We start from the raw sequence: 25672 nt of genomic DNA, 5'->3' as shown, positions 1-25672 counted from the left end.
AAACTGAGCTGAAACGTACCCCTGATCAATATATATACAGGTATGATTTGTTCTTTTTTTTGTTTGTTTTTCTTTTTAAACGCAGCTGAATACGATGCAGGACGAGCAGAAATTCAACCCTTCTTCCTTTTCTATTAAACACTTGTGAATCTCTTCACAAGGAACCGAAGCAGGAAGAATTATCAGCATCAAAAGTATCAAACATTGTGTCTTCAGAATAAGTAAAAAAGTAGTAGAAAAGTCTTTCAGCCTAATCAATGAGTCTGATAACACTGTCATAACAAACATCACCTCAGATCTAAAGAATCTTTATAAGGTTGTTCTTACTTCCTTTTAGCTGGTTCATAAGTATTTAAACACATTAAGACGTGTAAAAACGTTTAAGAAAAGGAGAGTCAGCAACAGTTAATGAAGAAACACAAGAACTTCTGATTCCTTCAGATCTTCAGGTTTTTAAGTGTCACAACAGAGACGAACAGAGAGCAACAGGATGGAAACTCCACCACAGATGGATCAGAGTTGGTTTGACGCAGGTGTGTCTCTACCTACTTCATTCTACTTTTTATTGAGCATTAGTAGAGCTATACTGGGGGATGTTACTGGAGGTTCAGAAGTATACTGGGAACTCAAACATGCATGAACAAAACTGTGTATACGTACAGGAAAGGAAGGATTTCACACATCATGTTTATTGGAGCAAACAGACTTTAATCCTGATATAACATCTACGTTTTATCTGTGAATCAAACTTGTGATAAAATGCTTCATATTAAATCTGTAATCAGTTTAATCTTTTCATGTTTAATTCAGAGGATCTTTGTGTGTTGGCTCGCTGCTTCGGTACCTTTAAATAGCTCCAGAAAACGTCATCAGACCCTGTCGGCTAAAAGATGGATTTCCTCCTCGGTGGCCGTGGACACAATTAAACTTCACTCTGTTACTGTTTCTGGATTCATCCACTATTGCTCTACTTTATTAGATTTATTATGTGCGGGGGTATTGCTCATTTATCAGTGTGACAGTAACTGTGCCGGCGTCAGACATCTGGCAGGTTTTCAGCTGCTGTCGATGGGAACGATGTTAAAAACTGTTCAGTTACTCTTGTTGTGACTTTGAGACGTCCCCCTGTGTGTTCAGCAGCAGCGACGTGCGTTCGAATCCCTTTTCTCCGCGTTTGAGTCTAAATCTCCTCTCACTCCGTTCTGCAAAAAAACACACTCACCTTCCCCTGTAGACGAATTTCATCGGCTCTACCGCCAGCGCCGTGGCGACGATGTCGTCGGCGTTGTGCCTCCGTCCGCTCACCATGATGAGTCCGTCCATCTTGCCGGTGATGAAGACCAGGCCGCCGGGGCCGATGAAGCTCAGCAGGCCGGTCCGCACGAAGGCGTACTCGCTGATCAGCCCCCCGCTGGAGCTCACCGGGTAGACCTGCAAACACACACACACACACACAGGCGTTCAGCTGCAGGGTCGCCATGGCAACAAGCCAGCACTAGAGCTGCATGACAGAGCCAGAATCAGATATTTTCAGACAGTATTTTTAACTTCGTGCCTTTTGTATTGATAATGTCACACTGCTGGTCTTCATAAGTTTAATGAAACAGACTTAAAAACATTAAGAAGAAAACAAGATGAATCGTTCAGTCTATAAATAATCACAATATACTGGAGTGACATCATTAAATATCTTGATTTGAGTAAATAACCCAAAAATATTCAATGTACTATAATATGAGAGCAAGAAAACCAGCAAATTCTCACATTTGAGAACCTGGAACCAGCAGATATTTGGCATTTATGCTTGAAAAATAACTTAGTTGCTAATCTATGATTATAATAATGAATTTTCTTTCAATCGACTAATTAATTAATTAACTAATTGTTGCAAAATTAACTCTGTTTCTTCTCTGTTTTGCTTTCCATCATCATGTTTATCATCACTTCACCACCTGGAGTCACCAGGTACACATGTGCACCTTTATTTTATGTATATGTACATAATCTGACATAGATCAGATAATCCACATATCTTACTGCCATTACTTCAACTAAGAGCATAATCACATTCACATTAAATTTGCATGTAAACGTAGCCAACAGGCTCTTCTATGTTACACTGATACATGTGTCGACCTGGTGTTTAAAAGCATTTTACTGTAAAAAAAAAAATACCAACAATCATAAAAAAAACAGACGCTGCGGGCAGCCCGTCTCACCTCAAAGGTGTTCTTGGTCATGCCGGTGAGGCCGTAGTAGGAGGTGCCGGTGGCGATGGAGCAGACGCAGAGCTCGCCGATCTCATCCGTCTGACAGAGCTGAGGGACGCCTTCAGGCTTCACCACACACACCAGGCCTGAGAGAGGGGCGAGAGACAACGAGACAAACAGACAGACAGAGAGAGAGAGAGAGAGAGAGAGAGGAGGAAACACTGGTGAATGAATAAGACACCTTTACTAAAGCTTGTAGCTGTAATGTTCACAAATGAATCTGAGAAATCGCACCTTCAAAAACACAACAATAACAATAAAAAATAACATTTGAAAGTCTCTTTTTCAAACAGTCGCTGCGAGTCGTTAGTATCCATAAAGTGACTTCACTAAACTTCATGAGCCGTACAAAACAACAGGCAGTAAAAGAAAACGAAACGATCGTCCATAAGAGGAAAAACCGCTGCAGTAAGAAAATCACCTCCTGTCTTTTGAGCTTTATACTAAAATACATCAGCAGACTCGTCAGCCCACCTGCTGCCAATACATCTAAAAGACATGAGGGGTAACTATGGAGCGCTGCCTGTTACTTTGTTCTGGAGGATATAGAGTCATTTCAACATGAAGAGGAAGGAGACTGACCTTTTATTTCTTTGATAAATTATAATAAACTATTTCATATCAAAAGAAGAGGCTTTAGTTTACTCCAGATCATGTTTAACCTTGTGAAACACCTCAGAGATACGATATTAATCTTCTCCAGCTGAGAGAACTGATTAAATACAGACCTCGACCTTTTAACACAGACTGAGATTTGACTTGTTTCCATACACGAGGGGAGAGAGATGATGATGATGATGATGATCCCACCTGTTACCGTTTTCACTGCGCTGCACCTGTTAGTCACATTTTTTTTCAAGAGTTTGAGCTTAAAGTAGGTTGTTCTGACCCGATTATGACGTCGGCGTCTGTCTGTGTCGACCTAGAAGAAGGTTACTAGAGGAGCTGGAAGGAAGCAGTGCAGCGTATTCGTTAATATTTTTGGATTATGTTATTGAGAGTTAAGAAAGATCAATCTGTAGATGAGATTTATGGATTTGAAACGCTCTGTTTTGGTAGAAAAGTCACTATTCAGGTTCCTCCTCGATGAAGGTGACACTTAATTCCCCCCCCCCCCCCCCCCTTTTTTTTTTAATTCATCTTCTTCTGTGGTGGCAGCAGGTGTAGTTCCCGCGGTGAACACCGGGTGGCGGTGGAGTTCACAGGGAAGCTCAGCGTGATGTTTGATTAGCTTGTGGCAGCCTGGTGCGTTTGATCACCGGGGTTTACACGTTCCCTTCTGCAGATTACCGCCTTCTTTGTGGATTATAGGAGACAGACCTTCACTTCCTCATGTGCGGATTTCTATTTACATTCAATTCATCTGGATAAACGGACTCACAGGAAAAAACAAGATGAATTGTCTTTGACGGTTTTCTGCTTCGGCCTCACTGACTGAAGTCTGTTCACATGGATGTAATAATACAGTAAATATGAATTAAGGTAATAAAAAGCAGAGAAATGTCGCGACTGTCAACCTTCTCGCTGACATCTCGTTATTCTGTCGTATTAACAAAGAAATAAAGCTCAGATAAGACTCTTCTCTCCCACAACTTATTTTAAGTTGTTAAATTTGTGATATTGGTTGTTATTACTTATTTAAAACATCACTTTAAGTCTACAATATGTTAGAGACACACCAAGAATACTTTACTCATGTTATTGTGAGCTTAAGAGTTATTTTTAAGGGTTAATACACATCGTGAGGTTAAGAGCGTCTAAATCAGAGGGGCGCTTCTGTTTTAACTGGCGCAGCTTTTATAGTCTTTACGGTAGACGGTGAATGCTGCCCTAATTTATTTAGTAGATGAGATTATTATTATTACATTAAACATATCAGCAGTCATATATATATGTTCACTTCTATGTTACGTTGGTATTGATTACATGCAGATGTTGATACAACTACGAGGCTACTTAAATATATATCACACTAAATAGTTATAGACATTATGATCTTCTGGACCTTTGCTTCAAGAAATGTTCTCTAACTGGACCTCTTTACATTTTAGTTGAATACTCCTGCTCTAAATAAAATGTCAGTGTTCTAGCTTCACAAATCTTAATATTTTCAGCTTTTTTTTCCTGTTTTATCTGCCAGGATGTTCATGAGCTCAGAGACAGTGAAGCTTGTTCAGATAGTTAGTAAAGTGTTTAATATGAGAGAGCAGGTGTGAGTCATTTCACGTCTTAAACTGAATGTCAGCGTATAAATAATGTGACTGAGCAGATGATTTATTATGTACTAAAAGCTTCTTTATGTTCTGTATTATCTGTAAAAACTCAGCTGATTGGTTTGCAGTCACATTGAAAACTCTCCTCTCTTTGTTGTTTTTTTTTCTTTCTTTCAGACGTTTGAAGCTCTTGAAAATGTAAAGCAGAACCCACTTAACTCGCCCAGTGATGAGGAGAGAGAGAGAGAGAGAGAGAGAGAGAGAGAGAGAGAGAGAGAGAGAGAGAGAGAGAGAGAGAGAGAGAACTCCCGAAATTGGACATTAATGAAACGGAGAGGCGACACACTTTCACACCCTTACAACAAATTTTACGATTTAATGGACTTAATGGATTTTTTGCTATTCGGTGCGTGACACCACTGAAGACCGATAGTTTCACTCTTCAGACGAGGAGGAGGAGGAAGAGGAGGAGGAGAGCTCAGGTGGTCACATGTTTATACACACACACACACACACACACACACACTTCCTCTTTAATTCTGTTATCTCAATCAACATGTAATCCCAATACTGCACAACTAACATTTCTAAGTTCGTCTTTCTTTTAATTCACTTTCTGAGAATCAGAGCTGGATATTATCTCATACATGAGGTTATGAGTTAAGATAAATTATTTTATTTTAAAGGAATGTTAACATCTTTTATCATTCAACAAAATAAGCCAGATGTTAAATGTTGTCAGAACACAAACAGCTGTGCAAGAATTTAAACCTAAATAAATAAATTCTTGATCATCTGATGTAGAAACATCAATCTGATCAGGACATTCAATTGTGTCTCTGTGCTACGGACGCAACACACAGCTTAAAATATCATCACACATCAGTGGGTATTTGATGGAGCTCAGGCAGAAAAACATTTTAATCAATAATATAATTAAATTAACAAAGACGTCACATATCTTTCTCTCTCCATCACGTCCTGCTGTGACAAGGATTTTGCGCTTTTGAGAAGTTTCTCCCGACATCAGAAACATCCTGCTTCAACTATTAAGATATTAAAATACAGACCCCGCCCACACCCACACACACACACACACACACACACACATGGACGTACCTCCTGGTGTGACGGTGCCGACGTCCTGCACGGTGAGCACTGACAGACGTTCCTCTGTGTCGACTCGGACGACCCCGTAGCTCAGACCCTGCATGGACAGGACGCCTCGGCCTGGAGGCTGGCTGCTGTCCTCCACTGGCCTGGAGACCACACACACACACACACACACACACACACACACACACACACACACACACACACACACACACACACACACATTATGTGTTTGTGCATGTTTGCATACAGCAGGTGAGTGTGTGTGTGTGTGATTTGTATATTTGCATATTTCTGTGTACGTGTGCTCAAATATTTGCATATTCATGTCTTTTGTGTAAAGTGTAAAGTAGGGTTGAGAGATCGTGTGTGTGTGTGTGTGTGTGTGTGCGTGTGTGTGCGTGTGTGTGCGTACCTCCTGATGGCCACCGTCAGGGCCTCGGGGGAGCTGGCGCAGGGACAGATGACCTCGCCTCTCAGCCCTTTAGTCTGAAAGACGTTGAGGAAGGCGTCGCAGGACGAGATGGACCCTGACGGACAGAAACAGAAAGAAACTGTGATCGACTCCTGACATGAGCTCAGAAATCAAACAACCATCAGCTGAGTTTCTAAAAAGATGTGATGAATCAAATATATCGTTCCCTGAATGACAAGATACACTCAAAGCACTTTTATCTTAAATAATTACATCACTGGAAACCGTTTCCTTCTGTTTTCAGTGCAGGAATGCAGCTGATCCATCACAGCGAGCAACCTGATGCCTTTATGTTTATATGTTGATGTGCAGTAACGTCGTGGTGGAAACACAGTCATGAGCAGGGACCAGTTTGAAAAACCTCACTGGTGGTGACGGATGCTTCAACTTCAAGCCTCGTCTCACACTGTTTTTACAGTTATTGTGCAAGAAAATTTTGTACATTTTTCCACTTTGTACTAATATAAAATGATGTGAGGAGACAGATCTTAATGAAATTTCCAAACTCGACAGTTAAATTTAAAAAAGAAGAAGCAGAAATCTTCCTGAAGTTGTTTCCCTCCTTGTTCTTTGTGTGCAGTATTTTGGGGAAAAGAACGTCCAACAGCAGCGTTTAAATACACACGCTGACCTCTTTTTGAGAATTTGTGACAAAATATTTTCAACTCAAAGGTCTACTTACTGTATTAGCTTTTTCTTGAGCTTTCAATGTCAATCTCACTGCCTTCATCAGCAAACAGAGGTAGATTTTGAAATTTACTTAAAATTGTGACTTTTTACTCAAAACCTGTTTAAAATGAGTTTGTTGTACAGATGAAGACAAATAAGCTGTATTTATTTAAAAGCATTATGTGATGAAACAGATTTTGTTTTAAGTGGTTTTAAGTTGCCATGTTGGTTGTTTCAAGGATCTTTTGATGAGTGCATTTGAAATCATATCAATTTTGTATTTAATTCTGTTTTTGTGGCATAATTTGTGTTTTCTGACGCGTGTCGTTTGTCTCTAAATCATGAATATTGCAGCTTATCATGGTCACGACTCTTGAAAGGCTCTCAGTTAAATAAAGGTTAAACAGCAGTGAAGAACATTGTGGGGAGACTTGTCATGGTTCTGTCCCAGTCTGGCTCTATGTCCCTTCACCAGTCCACCAGTTGCTCTCAGACTTTTTCCCTGTTTGTTGAACTGGACTGAGTGGATGGACAGAAAAGATATGATGCAGATTATATTTAAAGACCAGATGAGATACTGATGCTTGTTGCATTGAACCTTCGTCCAGATATTTTACTTACATTTGTCTTCACCTGGTTAATAATGAGAATATTTATTTATGACCAGACTGGTTTGAGAATGTGTTTCAGGCTCTGAGCTGCAGGTTTACTGTTAATCAACTGGTGATGTATCAGTTTTTGGGTTTGTATTTGACCTGCTCGGCTTCTTACTGGTTTTAACATCACATCACCCTGATTCTGACTTCTCTCCATTGTCTTCCTGTTCGTTTTAGAATTTTAAGTTTATACTGATCACTTTAAAAGCACGTCTGGGTCTGAAGCTCTGAGCTACATAACAGATCTGCTGACCCCCGTACGAGGCAGCCCGCAGCCTCAGATCCTCAGGTGGGGCCTGAGGATTAAATCTGAAGGTGCTTTTTCCATCAGGACCCCTCGACTTTAGAACGACCTGTCTGAGGAGATCAGGCTGCAGAATCAGTCACTTCTTTTAAATCACTTCTTAAAACCCAGACTTGCTTTTATGTAATGTTGTCTTTAGATCAACTTTCTTTCTTTATTGTCTTTCTTTGCCTTCGGCCGCCATCTTTCTAAGGTCAGATCTGTTATTGTTTTCTGTTTCATGTCTTTGCTTTTACTTTGTCTGTCAAAGCACCTTGTAAACTCTGTTTTTAAAAGGTGCTATATAAATAAAGTTATTATTATTATTATTTTTTTTTTAAGGCTTTCTTCAGCCTGCTTGTGTTTTCTATGTTTCCCTCCTTTTTTGTTGGGTGCTTCTGTTTTTTTTTGGCTTAAAATGAGTCTTTATTTATGTGAGAAAGTCTAACTTGCATTAAACTAGTCTATGAGCAAAATGAAGACTGGCCTCACACTACAGACCAGTCTAAAACACCTTAATGAAACCGGCTCCTGGTTTTCACGTTAGTGTTGTTCGATCCTTTGTTCAGTCTGCTCCATTCAGGTCGGTTTTAGCTCAGCCTGCACTCGAGCCTAAATAAAGATATTCTTCACTTCCTGTGTCTGATGTTTCCTGCTCCGCTCCACCTTACAGGACGAGGTTGTGTTCTTTCAACTTAAAATAAAATAATAAAAATATAAAGTTTTGTAGTTGTGATGTCGCAGTGCACTTGAGAGGTTTGAAAAGGGTCCTCGCTCAGAGCTGCATCATCACCTCGCTGAACGCTCGCTGTGATGGAAAACTCATGTCAAGTGTTTCACGTCTGTGCACGTCGATATTGAAATGATACCGACGGCTGCCTCGAGACAGAAAGAAAGAACTTGTTATGATCTGCAGTAATGAAAACATTACAGAATTTGTAGTTAATGGTCCAAACATATAAAAGCACCAGTACGGACCAGAAAATTACATCATTTCCTGGTTTCTAACTGCCATATTTTCAGTTTTTCAACTCCAATTAAGCTCATTCCTATTCCTGTGGAGTGACCCAGTTTCCCCCGATTTCCCAGGAGAATTCATCCATTTCTCTGACATTCTCTATCTCAAACACGCCTCTCTAAAGTCCCCCGTGTCCCCCCTCCCCTCCCCACCCCCCCGTTAGTGAGAGAGAGCTCTGCTGCTGCGGAGGCTGAGCGTTGACATTACAGGGGTTTGATCCGTCGGCCACCAGCAGCATTCGCAGCGAGCTCAGGTTGATGTCCTTCTGGTCTTTGTGGGCCACCAGAGCCCAGTGCATGTCTCTGGACTTCACACAGGCCACCTTGGCTGCACACACACACACACACACACACACACACACACACACACACACGCACGGAGAGACAGACAGAAAAGAAAATTAGCATTTAATCTATTTGACAGACAGGTGAATGGAGTGAATTGACCGAGCTGACTGACAGGTGGAGTGTGTGTCTGACCTTTGTACTGGCAGACTTTCTGGATCCATGACAGAGGGTTGACCTTCATCAGCGAGTACGGCACGCTGATCACGTGCATCATGTTCATCACGCTCTGCATGATGCACACACACAGATAATGACACATTAACATTTAAAGCTGAAAGGACTTGATTTAAAACTTGCACAAATACTCATGTTTCTGACTCGGTTTGTGTCGATTTTAGTCGTTATCACCTGGATTTTGTCATTAAAATATTAAAATACAGGATTTAATTTGTAACAACACTACTGCAGCTCAAATATCACCTACAAAGCTTTAAAAAGTAACATAATTAATATGACGTTGGTGCTCATTTTATCATTTTATCGCTGTAGATCGCCACCCCCGTCTTCATCGCTTATACTCCCACCTTCAGTGCTCAGGGTGCAAAATAAACAGGAAACGAGGGTCATGAACTCTGACCTCTAACCTCTAGAACGCAGGTCTTACCGTCAGGATGCCGTGCCACAGACCCACGTCCTTCTTAAAGTCTAGAACGTTCACTATGGTCTCAGCTGCAGACAGAAAAGGGAGAAAAAAAGGGTTAAATCATTAAAGTGTGTCCTCTGTGTGTGTGTGTGTGTGTGTGTGTGTGTGTGTGTGTGTATGTGTGTGTGCCTACCCTCGGTGTAGCTGCAGGACTGGGTGAGAGCCTGGCAGTGTGTGAGCAGAGCGATCCTGGTCACCGTGACTCCCAGCACGCTGCCGTCCTTACAGGTTTTATACTGAGAGAGAAACAACAGATGGATCATTGAAACGAGAGAAGAAGGACAAAGTCTAACAAAACCCATATTTTATCTTCAACTAGGAAAATACAGGCACTTTGAAATGGATGCAAGTTATTAAGGTGTGGATATGGAAGGCTGCCCAGTAACATAAAATACATTTAAGCAAACTAAGCTAAGATAAAGGTCACTAAACTGCTCTAAACTAAGAAAAAATGCTTTTAAAACGTCAACAATGAGCTGGATCTGAGGTCTTTCATGTTAAACTCTACTTCAAATATGTTTAATGCTTTACTTAGAGATGTCCTCCACACATGTTTTTAGATAAATAATAATCAGTTGTGTCTAATCTGGTTTTTCCACAAAAAAAATGTCCAATTAACTCATTAAGAATATTTCAAATGACATCTTCTTCTTCTTCTCCTCAATAAAAAACATCCAGAATCTATGAACATGAATATTTGTTTAAAAGTTTAACTACTGAACACTATTTGCATACTCATAGATTCTGGATTAGACTGGAGTAGATGACATTTTAAAGATTTTTTTATATCAACATCATTGAACTTCTATATAAAACAACCTCTTAAACTCAGTGTTTTTATGTCTTAAAACCCATCTGGAGGGATCTTTAACCAAATTAAGATAAGATAAGATAAATACACACTAATGCTGTAGAAAAATATTAGAAACTAAGCAAAGTTTTGTTTGATTTATTTATATCGCAACATTTTATTAGATCTTCTTCAAATTCCTCTGAAATTTGTCTTAATTCACAAGCAAACTGTGTTCTCATACATATGAAACTAAAATGAGGTGATAATTAAACCTGCAGAGCAGAACTTTAACATATAAATGAACATCTGTGACATTAAAATTCTTGCCAAACGAGCCTCTCAGCGCCAGATAAATCTCTCAGTGTTTCACAGTATACAGAGTTTTTAAATCTCATGTCTGTTTGGCCGTTAATCGTGCGTCTCCTCTAGACTTTCCAGACGTCATCAGACCGAATGGATCAAATTCTGTTGACTGAAAACAATTTATCCAGCGTTTTACAGCAGCAGCGGTAGTTTACAGCCGGTATGTACTGGCTATCAGGCGTACTGGGATAAATCCCGGTGGGCCGTCAAAAATATGTTTTTCCCGGCCGTCTCTGTGTGTGTGTGTGTGTGTGTGATTGCGTGTGTGTCAGGCCGTATTCAGAACAAATCAGGCGTTGTGGTGCATCGCCGCAGGGTTGAGCGGAGGTGTGTGTGTGTGTGTGGGGGGGGGTGTTTGTGCTCTAGAACGTCACCGCTGTGAAACAATCAGAAAATAACATTTTATTGATCCGATTCACCGGCTTTCTTTGCTCCCTCTCTTCATTCACTCTCTAGCTCGCTCGACCACAGCTGCTCTCTCTCTCTCTCTCACGTCTCATGAGCCGACAGAAAAGTCTAATTTTACTTTTAACATTATCAAACAAAGAGAAATGTCCTCCCCTCGTCCTGGTGACGCCTCCCTTTACTCTCACCGCCAGCAGGGGGAGACAAAAGTCCTGCACTAAAGCTTTAACATGTTTTATTGTGTTGCATAACATAAAGCTAAAACATCAACCGGCAGCACGAGCAGCAGCCCTGTGGTTGGTATGACGACCAGAAGAAGACACTTTTTAGCATTAGTTAGCCTGTTAGCTCACCTCTATGTAAGCGGTGTCGTTGTTTGCGTCTTTGATGTGAGGGAACCAGTCTCTGGGAGGTTTGGAAAGGTGCTTCGACTCCGTGACGAACCACAACAACTTGGGCCAACCTGCAGAAAGAGAACAGAGAGGGTGATTTATAATTAACAAAATATAGTTTACAACTCAAGTTTTTAGTTGCAGGTGTCATGTTTAAGGTCAATAACACATTTTCAGTGTCTACTCTCTCACTCGTTCTCTACTTCTCTCATTACATGAACAGACCGGCCGAGCGCCCTCCCTCCCCCCCACAGAGAGAAAACAATCCCGCTATGATTGATGATTTTCAATCCCACCTTTGAACTGTGGGATCTCCCCTGTTGCGCTCTTGGGCAGGCCCTTATGGCAGGCGTCACTGGTCAGCGCCACGGTAACGCCACAGCTGCCCAACAGGAATCCGATCTGCTGACTGCCGGCATCCTATTGGACGATACCATATATTCATTTAAACACAAGACAATGGATTATTAAAAAATGCATCTTCTTCTTCAGTTACTGAATACTTTGTGGTTTCATCTTTCACACAACCTCTACAAAAACACACATATAGATACACACACACACACAGTTCAGGTGTTGCTGATAAAGAAATGCTGCCGGCTGCACTCCTTCTCCAGCTGTTAACAGAAATTTTATGGAAAATCCTGCAGCACAAATGCAGGATGGAGGGGGGGGGGGCGACCGACGTGCAGCTGAAGGCATTTTCTGCTGCAGCAGTGATCATTCTGCAACCATGCTGACCCTGCACCGGTCACACTGCTGCACAGACAGTCAGACGTGAGCCAAAGACAGTTCAGAGTGAATCAAAACTACAGGAATTTCCATCTTTCAGTGATTGTAGGTAGTCACTAGATCCCAGCGGTTGAAGGCACCAAGATCAACAGTTGTAACCTAATTAGTTGACAGTGTTTGTTCTGTGATGTAGGGCAGCTGGAGGGCTTGTTTCTTGTGTCTCCAACATTTCTGACTTGTTGTTTTTCTGCTCTTTGTTCAGACGGGGATAATTTCCTCAGAAATACTTGTTGCAGGCAAACAGCTGAAACCAAAGATTCGAAACATTGTTTCAACAGTTTCTGCTGTATGACTGAGATGTCCTCACGAACAGGACTGAAATCAAACACAGCAGGAAGTCTGGAGCTGATTCACTGCTGGATACCATGTGAAAAACAGACATGGATGAAGCTCTGACCTCCCGTACGGAAACTAATCAAGCTGCAGAGGCTAAAGATCAGCTACAGAGAGCGTTTGATTTGTTGTGCGGGACAGCCCGGTGACTTTTTAAACAACATGCAGGTGGATTTAATGTGGTACCTTGCGACTTAGGGGAACCTCTATGGGAACAGGGACCACCTCAGCCAGCAGACAGCCGTAGAAGGCCACCATGAAGGCCACGGGGTCGTTGTTAGGGAACACCAGCGCCACCTGTGGGGGGGAGGGGGGAGACAGCAGATAGGGTCAGAGACACTATGAATGCATATCAGCCTATTTCTGAATCAGAGTTTATGGCAGAGAAAATAAATCTTATGAACATCTGAGCAGTTTCTTAGCAACAAATAGATATAAAGTTGTATCACTGTGAGCTAAATACAACTATTTAATTTGTTAGATGACTAATATACACCCTCAGCTCTTCCTTCCTGAGTCTGAAAATGATTTTTGACACAAATAACTTGAACATAAGGCACCAGAGAGGTTTAATATGTGAACTTTAGCTGTTTTTAAAGGAATAGTTTAAATCAACAACCTTCTCATATCTGTACTATAAATATGAAGCTACAGCCAGCAGCTGGTTAGCTTAGCTTAGCTTAGCATAAAAACAGCTAGCGGCTCTGTCCAAAGGTCACAAAATCTGCCTCCAACCTCTACAGCTCACTAATTAACACGTTAGATCTCGTATGTTTAAATCTGTCGAACAAAGATGAGGGGTTATGTGCAGGTTGGAGTTCCCGCTGGTTGCCTGGCAACTGGTGCCGGCCAAGAAACGGTCCCTGTGAAACCACAACTTGTCATTTTTTACAAAGGCTGCAACTAATGGTTATTCTCATTATCGATTAATCTGCTGATTATTTTCTCGAATGATCATTTTGTCTATTAAATATCAGAAAATAGTGAAAAGTTCTGTTATGACAAAGAAAAACATTTTAAAAAATCACAAAAACCAGCAAATCTTTCAGCATACTGGCTTTAAAAAAATGTCTAAAATGATCATTTGATTATCAAAATAGTTGCTGATTAATTTTCTGTCGATCAGCTAATTGATTAATTGACTAATCGTTGCAGACTTTGTTTTTTCTACGTATTAAACTAACAAGGTAATTAACAAGATGTTTATTGGTGAGCTTTAGAGCCAGGCTAGTTGTTTCCAGCCTTTATGCTAAGCTAAGCTAAGCTAACCAACTTCATATTTAACAAGCTCTCAGCAAGAAAGCCAATAAGCTCACAGTATTTCTCAAAATGTTGAACTATTCCTTTAAATCATGTGATTACAGCTTTCAAAATAAAAGCTCAGATTCAGACATTTTATATCATTTTCACAAACGAAATAGAAACATCTCGACTTCAACATCATCATATATAAAGGACGGTCTTGCATTGCTGAATATTTGCAGATAACTTACAAAATATTGACCAAACTAACGACACCGCCACAGTGAAACGAGCACAAAAAAAAAAAAGAGAAGGTGGAGAAAGTGTGACTCACCCGATCGCCCGGTCGCACCATGGGCTCCTGCTTGCTGCCCAGTTTGTGGAGGATGTTGTAGGCAAGCTTGATGCTGCGAGACCACAGCTTCCCTGTAGGGAGCAGGACACAGGATACGAGGGTGTGAGAGAGAAAGATGGAGAGGGAGACGCACAGGATATGAGTGTTGGTTGTTCTTGGGTTTCTATTTTTGAGGACATGCAGTCGATAAAAGAAGAAAAAACACGTCAAACGATGAAGAGCTCTCAGCAATCTGGAGACTCTTATTGTTTTTGGCATCAGAGTTATTTGAGGGTTGTCTTTGTGTTTACTGATGTGTTTGCAAATTGAATCCTGCTAATACAGTATGTGCAGGTCTGTGTCTAATCATGGTGTTTCAGAAGCTTTTCAACTTAATGATTAATGTTATTTAGTTTTACTGCTGTTTGATCACGAAAAAAAGACACAAAATCTCAGCTTCAACCTGCAGGTTCTCTTCAGGAAAATGGTTGAAGTATCAATATCTGATCCCTTCTCCTCTGATCGTGACTTATTGAGCTGTTTGACTCAACTTTCTCCCAACTTGTAAAAACTCAAAATGCTTTCTTTTCTTTCACAACATTGCAGCATTCAGCTCTGATTAGTTACAGTGAAGCAAAGACAGGATGTGATCAGTCAAGTACTGTCAGACAGATAATAAAGCATGATAATCAATTAGGTTACTTAACAGTCGCTCCACTTTTTCATACTGTTAGTTGAGGGAGTCTTTATTTCAGACAAGACAAGAACCTTAGATTTTATAAAGAGGACATATTCTGCACATTTCCAGCTCTATATTTATATTCTGTGCAAGGGATTTCCTAACCCTAACCCTAACTCTAACCCTAACCTCCCTAACCCTAACCCCTTAACCCTACCCTAACCCCTAACCTCTAACCCTAACCCCCCTAACCCCTAACCCTAACTCTGACCCCTACCCCCTACCTCAAACCCTAACCCCTAACCCTAACTCTACCCCAAACCCCCTAACTCTAACCCTAACCCCCTAACCCTAACCCCTAACCCTAACCACCCTAACCCCTAACCCTAACCCCTCTAACCCTAACCCTAACCTCTAACCCTAACCCCTCTAACCCTAACCCTAACCTCTAACCCTAACCCCCCTAACCCTAACTCTAACCTCTAACCCTAACCTCCCTAACCCTAACCCCTTAACCCTACCCTAACCCCTAACCTCTAACCCTAACCCCCCTAACCCCTAACCCTAACTCTAACCCCTACCCCTAACCTCTAACCCTAACCCCCCTAACCCTAATCCCTAACCCTAACTCTACCCCAAACACCCTAACCCTAACCACCCTAACCCTAACCACCCTAACCTCTAACCCTAACCCCCCTAACCCTAACTCTAACCCCTACCCCCTACCCCAACCTCAAACCCTAACCCCCCTAACCCTAATCCCTAACCCTAACTCTACCCCAAACACCCTAACCCTAACCACCCTAACCCTAACCACCCTAACCTCTAACCCTAACCCCCCTAACCCTAACCTCTAACCCTAACCCCCCTAACCCCTACCCCTAACCTCTAACCCTAACCCCTACCCCTAACCTCTAACCCTAACCCCCTAACCCTAACTCTAATCCCTAACCTTATCTCTAACCCTAACCCCCCTAACCCTAACCTCTAACCCTAACCCCCCTAACCCTACCCTAACCCTAACCCCTAACCTCTAACCCTAACCCCCTAACCCTAACTCTAACCTCTAACCCTAACCTCCCTAACCCTAACCCCTTAACCCTACCCTAACCCCTAACCCTAACCCTAACCCCCCTAACCCCTAACCCTAACTCTAACCCCTACCCCTAACCCCCTAACCTCTAACCCTAACCCCAACCCCCCTAACCCTAACCCCTACCCCTAACCTCAAACCCTAACCCCCCTAACCCTAACTCTAACCCTTACCCCTAACCCTCATAACCCTAAACCCTAACCCTAGCTCTAACCCCTAACCCTAACCCCCATAACCCTAACCCTGACTCTAACCCCTACCCCCTACCCCTAACCTCAAACCCTAACCCCTAACCCTAACTCTACCCCAAACCCCCTAACTCTAACCCTAACCCCCTAACCCTAACCCCCCTAACCCTAACCCCTAACCCTAACCACCCTAACCCTAACCACCCTAACCCTAACTTTAACCCCTACCCCTAACCCCCCTAACCCTAATCCCTAACCCTAACTCTACCCCAAACCCCCAACCCTAACCCCTAACTCTAACCACCCTAACCCTAACCACCCTAACCCTAACCTGTGATTTCCAGTTAAAAACTCCTTATTTATCTTCTACTGGTCCTTTATGCAGCCCCTCAGTTCAGCCTCTGTCTGAAACAGGCTGTTTTAGCTCCTGTCTCTTTCAGCCCCGCCCTCCTGATGAGCCCACTCTGTTCTGATTGGTCAGCTTCAGGAAGCTTCCTCAAGCTAGCCTCCAGAGGTTATGTAAACAAACTATAGTAGCAGGATTTCACTTCTTTTTCTCCTTCTTTACTCAAATATAAACTTCTCAAAGCCCAAATCTGAGCTGAAATTGGCAATATATATAATACATATATATATATATATATATATAATAACTTCATTTGTATAGCACCTTTCATACATATAATGCAGCTCAAAGTGCTTTGCCTCATAAATCAGAATAAAACATTTAAACAAAAAATACAGTAAAGCAAGGAAAAATAGGAATAAAAATTCATAAAAGATTAAAAGACATAAGTTAGATTCAATAAATGCAGGAATACAGACTGCTCATAATATATTATGTATATATGAGAGCAGGCTCTACATTTACGAGAAAGTGTTTAAATGTTCTTCTACGAGCCATTAAAAAGTTAATTTCGTCTCAAAAGCCTTCTGTCCAGAGCAGCTTGGAGCTAAAATAAACTTAAACAGCTTATTTTAGTGCAGCACGAATAAACAAAGTAAACAAACAGACATGAGGTTACCATATGTGAGGACGTAGAGGGGCTTCCCTGCCGTGTCCAGGCTGGTGAGGCAGGGGGCTTTTGGGGAGATGGTTCCCCAGCGTTGGAGTGCAGCCTCAAGAGAGGGAGGCCAGTTGGTGACCACCCCAAGCGCCTCGCCGCGCACCGGCATCATCTCCGCCCCCTCCGGTCGAGGCTGATTGGGGTCCGGCTGCTGGACTGGAGATACGGAGAGAGACAGATGGTGTCATCAGCTCACAAAACCTTTACTGTTCATAGTTTGTTTACGATGAAAACACTCCAAAGTAACTGGCAGCTGTGAGGAAGCTGTAATCACACTTAAATAAACTGATAATTCATTAAGTGTACTTGTTATTAACACAGATGTAACGTGGGGAATGTGTAAACTGTGATTGGATAGCTGATTCTCTTTAATATGTATCTCAGGCGAGTGAGTAGTAAGGATGAGAGAGGAAGGATTTGGCAGGATTCAGCCTTGAGCCATTGTCATAAAAAGTGATTCCTGTGTGAACCGAGAGCTTTAACCGCAACATCAACCCCTCAACTCTACTTTATCTTGCATGACCACACCACAATTATTTACAACACGCCGTAAAATGCATTCAAAAGATACTGGAAACTGAAAACATAACACTTTCTCTAAGACACAAGGAGACGTTTCAGCATCGCAGACAAGAAATAAAGACGATAGAAAAGATCTCAAGAATCCTACAGTTTAAATGTAAAAATAAAAGTGAAGATTTTATATGAACCATTCTGATTATCTACGTCATGACTCTTTTCCACAGTGTGACACTGATGGAAATGTAAGATGTCAAAACCTCGTATAAATCTGAACCGTGTATGAAACGCTGGAGGGTTTTCAATTTGAAACGGATACAGGAAATGGCGGCATTCAGCCTGACGAACGGTGTAACTTCATCACTCAGTCACGGACTTTTGCGTTTATAGGGGCTGGACCGGCTGTTGCAGTCCAGCCAAAAAATGGCAGCTGTACATATACTAGGACAGTTAAAATCTATGGATACTTCCTGTAGTTTTTATTCCAACCACAAAAGCCAAAACACTAAAAGTAATGACAGTTATGTTTTTTTTTTCAGTTTGGGGTGGATGACTGTTACTGTTATTACTGATTATTACTTCCTGTATTTCATGCCTTAAGCTGCTCCAACATCATATCTGCTCAAAAATGATCCAGGAATCAGAATAAATGGTTTCTTTTTTGCATCCAGATTACTTCTAAGTCTGAGTCTTAACCTACCAGCACAGGCCATGGAACCATTTAGAGATATTCTGGTGATATTCTATGTTTTCTTACTGTCAACAAATCCCATGAAAAGACACAGACCAACAACGAATCTGTTCCCACTAACAAGTATTGTGTGTGTGTGTGTGTGTGTGTGTATATCTAAAGCCTCGTTCCTCTGAGCCCTGTTCATCCGCTGTCGTCCAAAAACGATTAAAAACACGTCAGCGAGCCACACCGCAGCGCTGGATGACATGTTCCTTCACTACAATGAACTCACACACTGTAGTTTATCTTGACTCAGTCCCACACACACACACACACACACACACACACACACACACACTGTCCTGCTGCCAGAAATACTCACTAGAGCACCAAATGTAGCTGAAAAAGTCAGACCAGCTGAGTGGTTTCTTTTATATATATAATGAAACTATATTTGTGAGTAGTTTTAAAGGTTTATGTCTTCAATAGGAAAGTCAGAGACGGACTAACACGCTGTTGGTTTTGAGCTTTTCATGGGATTTATTGACAATAAGAAAAATGTAAAACATCAGCAGCCTAATCCATTAACTTTCCTGTTGGAGCGCCGTGGTAGTTGAATGGTTACAGCGCATGATACATAACCGCCACATCCCTGGTTCGACTCTGCCTAAGGACCTTTGTTGCATGTCATGCCCCCTCCCTTGTTTCCTGTCTGCTTCTCCACTAACAGCTGTCGATTACAAGGCAAAAAATACCCAACAAAATCTTTAAAAATAACTTTTATCTCTCTGCCTCTGGACTTTAAAAAGAAACTCCGATGGCTTCGAAGTGTGAAGACAGATCAGGTAATGTAACTGAAGACAAACAGAACAGACAGATGACGGCCTCTGACCCTCTAGAAGTTCGTCAAAGTCATCGACAAAGAACTCTCGTAGCGGAGGTCTGCGAGGCTGCTTCAGCGTGTTCACCAGCTGCTGGATCTTAGCCGACACACGACTGCTGACTGGGACACCTACAAAAGGGAAAAACCACACGCATGGAGACATGAGTATCACGGCAGCGACAGCATCACCTTCCCTTCAATCCTCGGTAATTTATGGTAAAAACGGACTAGATGAGGGCCTTAAACACGCCGTTAAGAGCTTCTTAACGTCTGCTGTCTGCGGTGATGAAGATGATGCTGAATACATTTTAAAGTGACTTTGCATATTTAACTGTCCGTAAGCTGAAAATATGCACATTACAAAGCGTAAATGCTGTAAACTACACTTAAAACTTACAGTATGTACTTGTGTACTGGATGTTTGAAACGTTTCTCTGAAGAACATATTAAGTAAAGCGAAGCAGAGGCTGTTCCTATAAGTTTAATAAATATGCATCATGTCTGTATTAGACCTGCTGTATGTAAGAAAACAACGTACACACCGTAAACAGAAAGCTGAAAATACAGCATCAGGAAATCTACATTTCAGCCGACGAAATGAAAAATATGAGGCAAGAAGAAGGAAAAGTTGACAGTGATGACAGATCAATTACGCTGAATTAATTTGTGTGTTCTGTTATTTCAGTTTTATTTTCTTATTTCTACATTGTCACTTATTTTATATCAAACAGCTTTACAAAGAACATCAGTGTTCATGATTAAAGTAGACTAAACAAATGATGATTATTATCATTATCCATTAATCTGTTGACTGTTTTCTGGATCAATCAATTAGTCGTTTGGTCTATAAAATGTTAGAAAATAATGAAAAATGACGATTATTGTTTCCCAAAGTCCAAGGTGACGTCCTCAAATGTGTTTTTTTATCCCGACCAACCAAAGATACTCAGTTTACTGTGATAGAGGACAGAAAATATCCACATTTAAGATGCTGGAATCAGAGAATTTGGATTTTTTTTTCTTAAAAAAAGACTAAAAATGAGTCTAAGTCATTACAAATGGTAAAAATAAATAATCTAAACCGATAAAAACATGTTGTCTTTGTTCCTCCTGCAGGTTCTGAGCCTCCTACGAGTCGCTCGTTAATCTTTGATCATTTCATCTTCAGTTACGATGCTTTTGGGAAACGATACACAGAGGTTTGCTGGTTCGGATCCCTGCGCTGCACTGACTATAGTGAAGGCAGCAGACTTCCTTTCCTTTCTGTTTCTTGAGCTTGTTCTGCAGTAATTGTCTCACAGCTCGTCTGAGCAGCTCTCACTTATCTCACTGTGTGATTGTGAAGCTGGAAAAGAACAGAGATGCCTCGTCAGCTTTCCTTAAAAGTAAAAAAAAAAAAAGACCAATCTGTTCGTCCAGAGGAGTGACATCAACAGAGTAATTGGTCAGTCCTCTAAGGCTGTGGTCCAATTTAAGCTCACCTCCTGATTAAAGAGTTTCTATTTTTATCCGTCTGTCTTCACACTAGTTAGAGGCTCCGGCAGGATGAAGGTGTTTAGTCTTACCGTCGCCCGTCTCCATGCGCTCGGCGTTGCCGTACTTCTGCGTGTTCCTGGCGATGGTTCCCATATTGGCCATGTGGTGACGCTCGGTGTGGGAGTGGGACGAGTCCGACGAGTAGCCCGTCACATCCGGGGGGGCCGAGTGATTCTCTGGAGGGAGACGCAGAGAGGAAGAAGAAAGTGAAGCGAGCAGATGGAGAGAGAAAAAAAAAACAGGCTCGACAAACAGACAAATGGCCAGCGGTGAGACGTTGTTCATGACTGTCGTTTGTTTTATAGCTTCCGCACAAAATTAAACACTTCTTTGATGGCAGTTTTTAGTTAATTTGGATCTGAGGTCTGGTGTGACTGGACAGCAATTCAACACCTGTCTAATAGCTTATTAATTGAGAGTACAGCTGCAACAATTGCCAACTATGAATTAATTGCCGACTATTAGGATAATCAATCATTTGTCATGTCATTTTTTAAAGAAAAAAGTCAAAATTGTCTGATTCCAGCATCTCAAATGTGAATATTTTCTGTTTTTTTAGTCTTCTGTGACAATAAACTGAATATTTTTGTCTTTTGGACTGATCATCTGAGGATGACCAACATTTCTCACCACGATCTGACAATTTATAGATCAAACAACTAACTGATTAATAGAGAAAATAACCATTAGTTGCAACTCTAATTGAAAGCACATTTTATGATACAAAGTGTAAATTTTATACATGAAACCTGCTTTTCCAATCACAATCAGATCACATTTGATTGAAAGAGACAACAGATGCTTCATTTAAAGAACCTAACGTGGTTAATAATAATCGCAAATCATTTTTAATGTCTTAAAATCAATATAAAAATATGTCTTGTGCACCTTTAATATGTCTGTTTGCCATTGAACGGCTGATAATTGGCTGAAACTTGAGTCTGAAGACATTTCCAGCCTGCAAAGACCTCATGTCAGGTAAAACTCTTTAATATATTTACAGGTGTTGGGTCGGGACGTACCGTCTGACTCCAGCGGTGGAGGCCACAGCATGTCAGATCCAAACTCGCAGGATCGTCGCAGAGATCCTCCGTTCTCGGCTACGCTCAGAGCTCCCTTCCTCTTCAGAGACAGGTGGCCGATGCCTGCGTGAACACACACACACACACACACACAAACACACACACACGGTACAGGTGTATTAAACTGGAGCAGTAAATAACATTAAAACTAGGACAGACAAATCAATGTAACAGTGTGTCAGGTAGAAACGATGAATGAATTATGAATGAAAATTGATTATAGCGTAATAAATGGAGCCATAATAAGAGGCTGCAATGGGAATCTTACTGGGAGTAATACTGTATGACCAGTATATGGTCCATCAGAATATATAGGATTTATATATATACACATATGTAAAAAAGTGCATTCATTCAGATTATTAGATTACATGAACCAACTGTATAAGAGTGTAAATTCTATAAAACTAAAATCTATAAACCAGATATATTCAGTTTCAGTATCTACACTCAGGAGATCAGAGGCTCCACAGATCTGATTAACTGCAAATTTATTTGAGGATAAAGGTATTTGTACCACTGGAGGACAAAATCAGCTAAAACTTGTATTATTGTCTCATTTTATGGCCCCGTCGTAAAGAGAGGCCATATGTCAAAATGAAGTTTTTAGTTTTTACTGTGCTCTCTTGGTGAATCTTCCTAAATAAAATTGTTTTTAATCTAATCAAACATCCAACTGACACCATGACGGCAGGTACGTGTGATTTTCCAGAATAGAAACACTGGACAACTGAACTTGGAGGTGAAAAGGAAACACAGACACACACATGCATAGAGGACAGAGATCAATATGGACCCAACAGCAAATTCATGTCTGTTAGAGCTGCGACGATCAGCTGATTAATCTGTTATTTGCTCCACAGAAAATTAATCGGCAACTATTTTGATAATCGTTTAATAGTTTCAGCCATTTTTCAAGCAAAAATTTGACTGTTTGATGTTTTTTCTTGTCATATATGACAGTAAATTAAACATCTTAACCCTCGGGTCAAAACTGACCCGGGAGGACAACAGGTGTCATTATGTACAGTATCCTGACTAAACTTTTACATATACCAGTCTGCAATAATCCATCAACATATTTTCCTCTGATCGCAACTATAGTTAAAACAATTCATAATTTCTTAGTCAGGATACTGTACTGATACTCCCGGGTCAAAATTGACCCGACGACAACAGGAGGGTTAAGACTTTAGACTGTTAGTCAAACAAAACAGGCTGATGACGTCACTGTGGCCTCTGAGAAACTGTGAATGCAATTTTTTTCACATTTCAGACAGTAAACAATTAATTGAAAATAATTAAGATAATTAACAGCTGTTTGTTGCAGCTCTGTCTATACTGTATGTACCCACATGTATTAAAACACACAGTTGAGCTGAATGAAGATAAAAAAGTTTAAGATTTGAATTCTTCTTTTCTCACACACACACACATTCACACACACTTACACACAGTCCAACCGACCGAGTGAGAACCAATCAAATCTTACCGTGGTGTGACTGTGACAGGTGGCTCTGCTGGTGGTGCGACTGGCCCAGGTGCGTGTGCGCCAGGTGCGTGTGCGCCAGGTGCGAGTGCGAGATGTGCGTGTGCGCCAGCGAGTCGGCCAGCCGCCCTGCGTTGCCGCTGCCTCCGCTCTGCGTGGACGAAGACGAGGAGGAGGTGGAGCCCAGGTGGGCGGGGCCTAACTGGGAAGGGCGACTCATCCAGTGCTCCATGCCCGACATGTCGTCGCCCGGCCCCGCCTCCTCCTCTGAGCCCGACGACGAGTCTGAGCACAGGGGGGACAGGCCTAGTGAGAGTCAGTGACCGCCGTTATTCGTTAACATCATGTAAGAAATTATTATTATGTTAAGACAACAATACAGATGTTTACAGTGAGCTGGATTAACACGATTTCACTTTTTATAGTTCTGTGTGGCTGTAAAATGTGGACAAAACCATCAAAAATGTGTCGTGTGAGGAGAAAGATGCTTATACAGAAGAGAAAAATCTGTGTTTTCATATCAAGCAAAGCAAACCTGCGATGACTTTGAGACTTAAACTGAAATACTGTGGTGTTTGCAGTCACATGGACACTTGTGTGATGAGTTGCAGCTTGTTTAGACTGTAGAAGTGCAGAAGTGTGTTTGATTAATGAGGCCGTCCTGCAGCACACGGCTGAGTTGAGCTCTGACGTATGTGTTGGTTTCATTAAGTAGAATCAACCGTACAGTGTTATGAGAGGAGGGGAAGCTTTCTGCTAAACAAATTAAGGAAGGAACACATCTCTCAAAACCATTTATACAAGTTTATTATATTTATATTTAACATTTAGTGGTAGATATGCAGAATAATTCTTATCAGTCTCATCAAGAAGAACCAAGTTTTAACCATCTGTGGATCAATAATAACACTAAATTCTAAATTCTGTGTATTAACACTAGTAACTGGACTGGTGTGATGCATTGTGGGATACATTTGGCTCAGAATACAACTTCTGTGGTGTGGTGTTAGAAGGAGTGTGAATCAAGTGTAGTTTTTTTATCCATAAATTCTTAAGATACTTGTCTCATTCTCTCATTTATCTACATTAAACACATATATGAAGGCATCTAACTTGTCACTGTGAGAGGAGAAATACCAGACTGAGCATAGAAGCATCTTTTATGGTGAAAACGGTTAAATCGTCTGGTTTACAAACCATTAACCGTGTGATTAGTCTGAATATGGGTCATATCTTTAATCTTTACTACTCTGTTTACCTCACAACACTTCTTGCTCATCAGTGTGGATACTGGGACAGAAGTAGGTAATATCTACCTACCTGGATTCAGTATCATTATTGAGCTTTATAACATGTATATTATGTTGTTTGCTGTGTTCGGGTTACGTTTTTATACACAAACTTCACTGGTGTTTCAACGATTATGAGGGAGACTTCTTAATGGAAAAGTCGATGCAAAAGTTCACCCAAAACTACATTTAACTATTCAATTAAAAAGTATCTATATGGTCCGATCGTGGAGATATGAATTTCAATTTCAGGTTCACCTCAAGGACTCAAGGACATGCGTATCTTCAGGACTGGAATGATGAGGTTTATAATAACACTGCGGCAGAGCGGGAACAAATCTCTGCAGCCAGATTCCAACATCTTATGGAAAACGTTAACAGAAGAACGGAGGCAGCAGATTAAAGGACACGTTCACGACTTTTCAACTGTGTCTTACAATTAGAAGATCCCTTCATAATGCACTTACAATGGTGGGGGACAAAATCCACAGTTCTCCTTCTGTGCAAAAATGTATTTAAAAGTTTATCTGAAGCTAATATGAAGCTTCAGCGTCCAAATGAGTCAAATCAAGTAGATATCTTTCAACGTTACAGTCTTTTTAGTGCCAAAGTTCCTCTTTTTGTTACTATACTTCCACCTGCAGCTCAACAGGGAAACACTGTCCGAGGAAACACAAAGAGGGAATTTGATGCTAAAAAGACTGTAAATGTGTCAGATATCCACTTGATATGACTAACTCAGACTGCTGAAGCTTCACAGAGACTTTTAAATGCATCACTTACATTGGAAGCACATTTGAAGGATCTTTTAATAGCCATTATGAAGAGGAGGA

The 25672-nt window shown here is 41.1% G+C and overlaps 1 protein-coding gene across 6 annotated transcripts in view; it reads right to left on the bottom strand.

Annotated features, from left to right (window-relative positions):
- LOC121887981 (disco-interacting protein 2 homolog C-like) overlaps window positions 1–25672 on the bottom strand; it is a 69049-nt gene that overhangs the window by 21764 nt on the left and 21613 nt on the right. For 5 of the 6 annotated variants that reach the window (XM_042399182.1, XM_042399186.1, XM_042399184.1 and 2 more), the window contains 17 exons: window positions 23554–23856; window positions 22002–22124; window positions 21009–21155; window positions 19453–19572; window positions 17327–17524; window positions 14342–14433; window positions 12952–13062; window positions 11937–12060; window positions 11602–11711; window positions 9821–9923; window positions 9649–9713; window positions 9177–9270; window positions 8905–9024; window positions 6012–6126; window positions 5603–5742; window positions 2220–2356; window positions 1223–1431 (listed from right to left, as the gene is read on the bottom strand). In XM_042399182.1, coding sequence (XP_042255116.1) covers window positions 1223–1431; window positions 2220–2356; window positions 5603–5742; window positions 6012–6126; window positions 8905–9024; window positions 9177–9270; window positions 9649–9713; window positions 9821–9923; window positions 11602–11711; window positions 11937–12060; window positions 12952–13062; window positions 14342–14433; window positions 17327–17524; window positions 19453–19572; window positions 21009–21155; window positions 22002–22124; window positions 23554–23856 — 2311 coding nt within the window. The remainder of the gene's footprint in view (window positions 1–1222; window positions 1432–2219; window positions 2357–5602; window positions 5743–6011; window positions 6127–8904; window positions 9025–9176; window positions 9271–9648; window positions 9714–9820; window positions 9924–11601; window positions 11712–11936; window positions 12061–12951; window positions 13063–14341; window positions 14434–17326; window positions 17525–19452; window positions 19573–21008; window positions 21156–22001; window positions 22125–23553; window positions 23857–25672) is intronic. The other variant, XM_042399185.1, reaches the window with a different exon arrangement.

Source organism: Thunnus maccoyii, chromosome 21 (assembly GCF_910596095.1).
Source record: "Thunnus maccoyii chromosome 21, fThuMac1.1, whole genome shotgun sequence".
Lineage (NCBI taxonomy): Eukaryota > Metazoa > Chordata > Actinopteri > Scombriformes > Scombridae > Thunnus > Thunnus maccoyii.
Note: the sequence above shows the minus strand (reverse complement) of the source record. Positions and strands in the feature narration are given on the sequence as shown.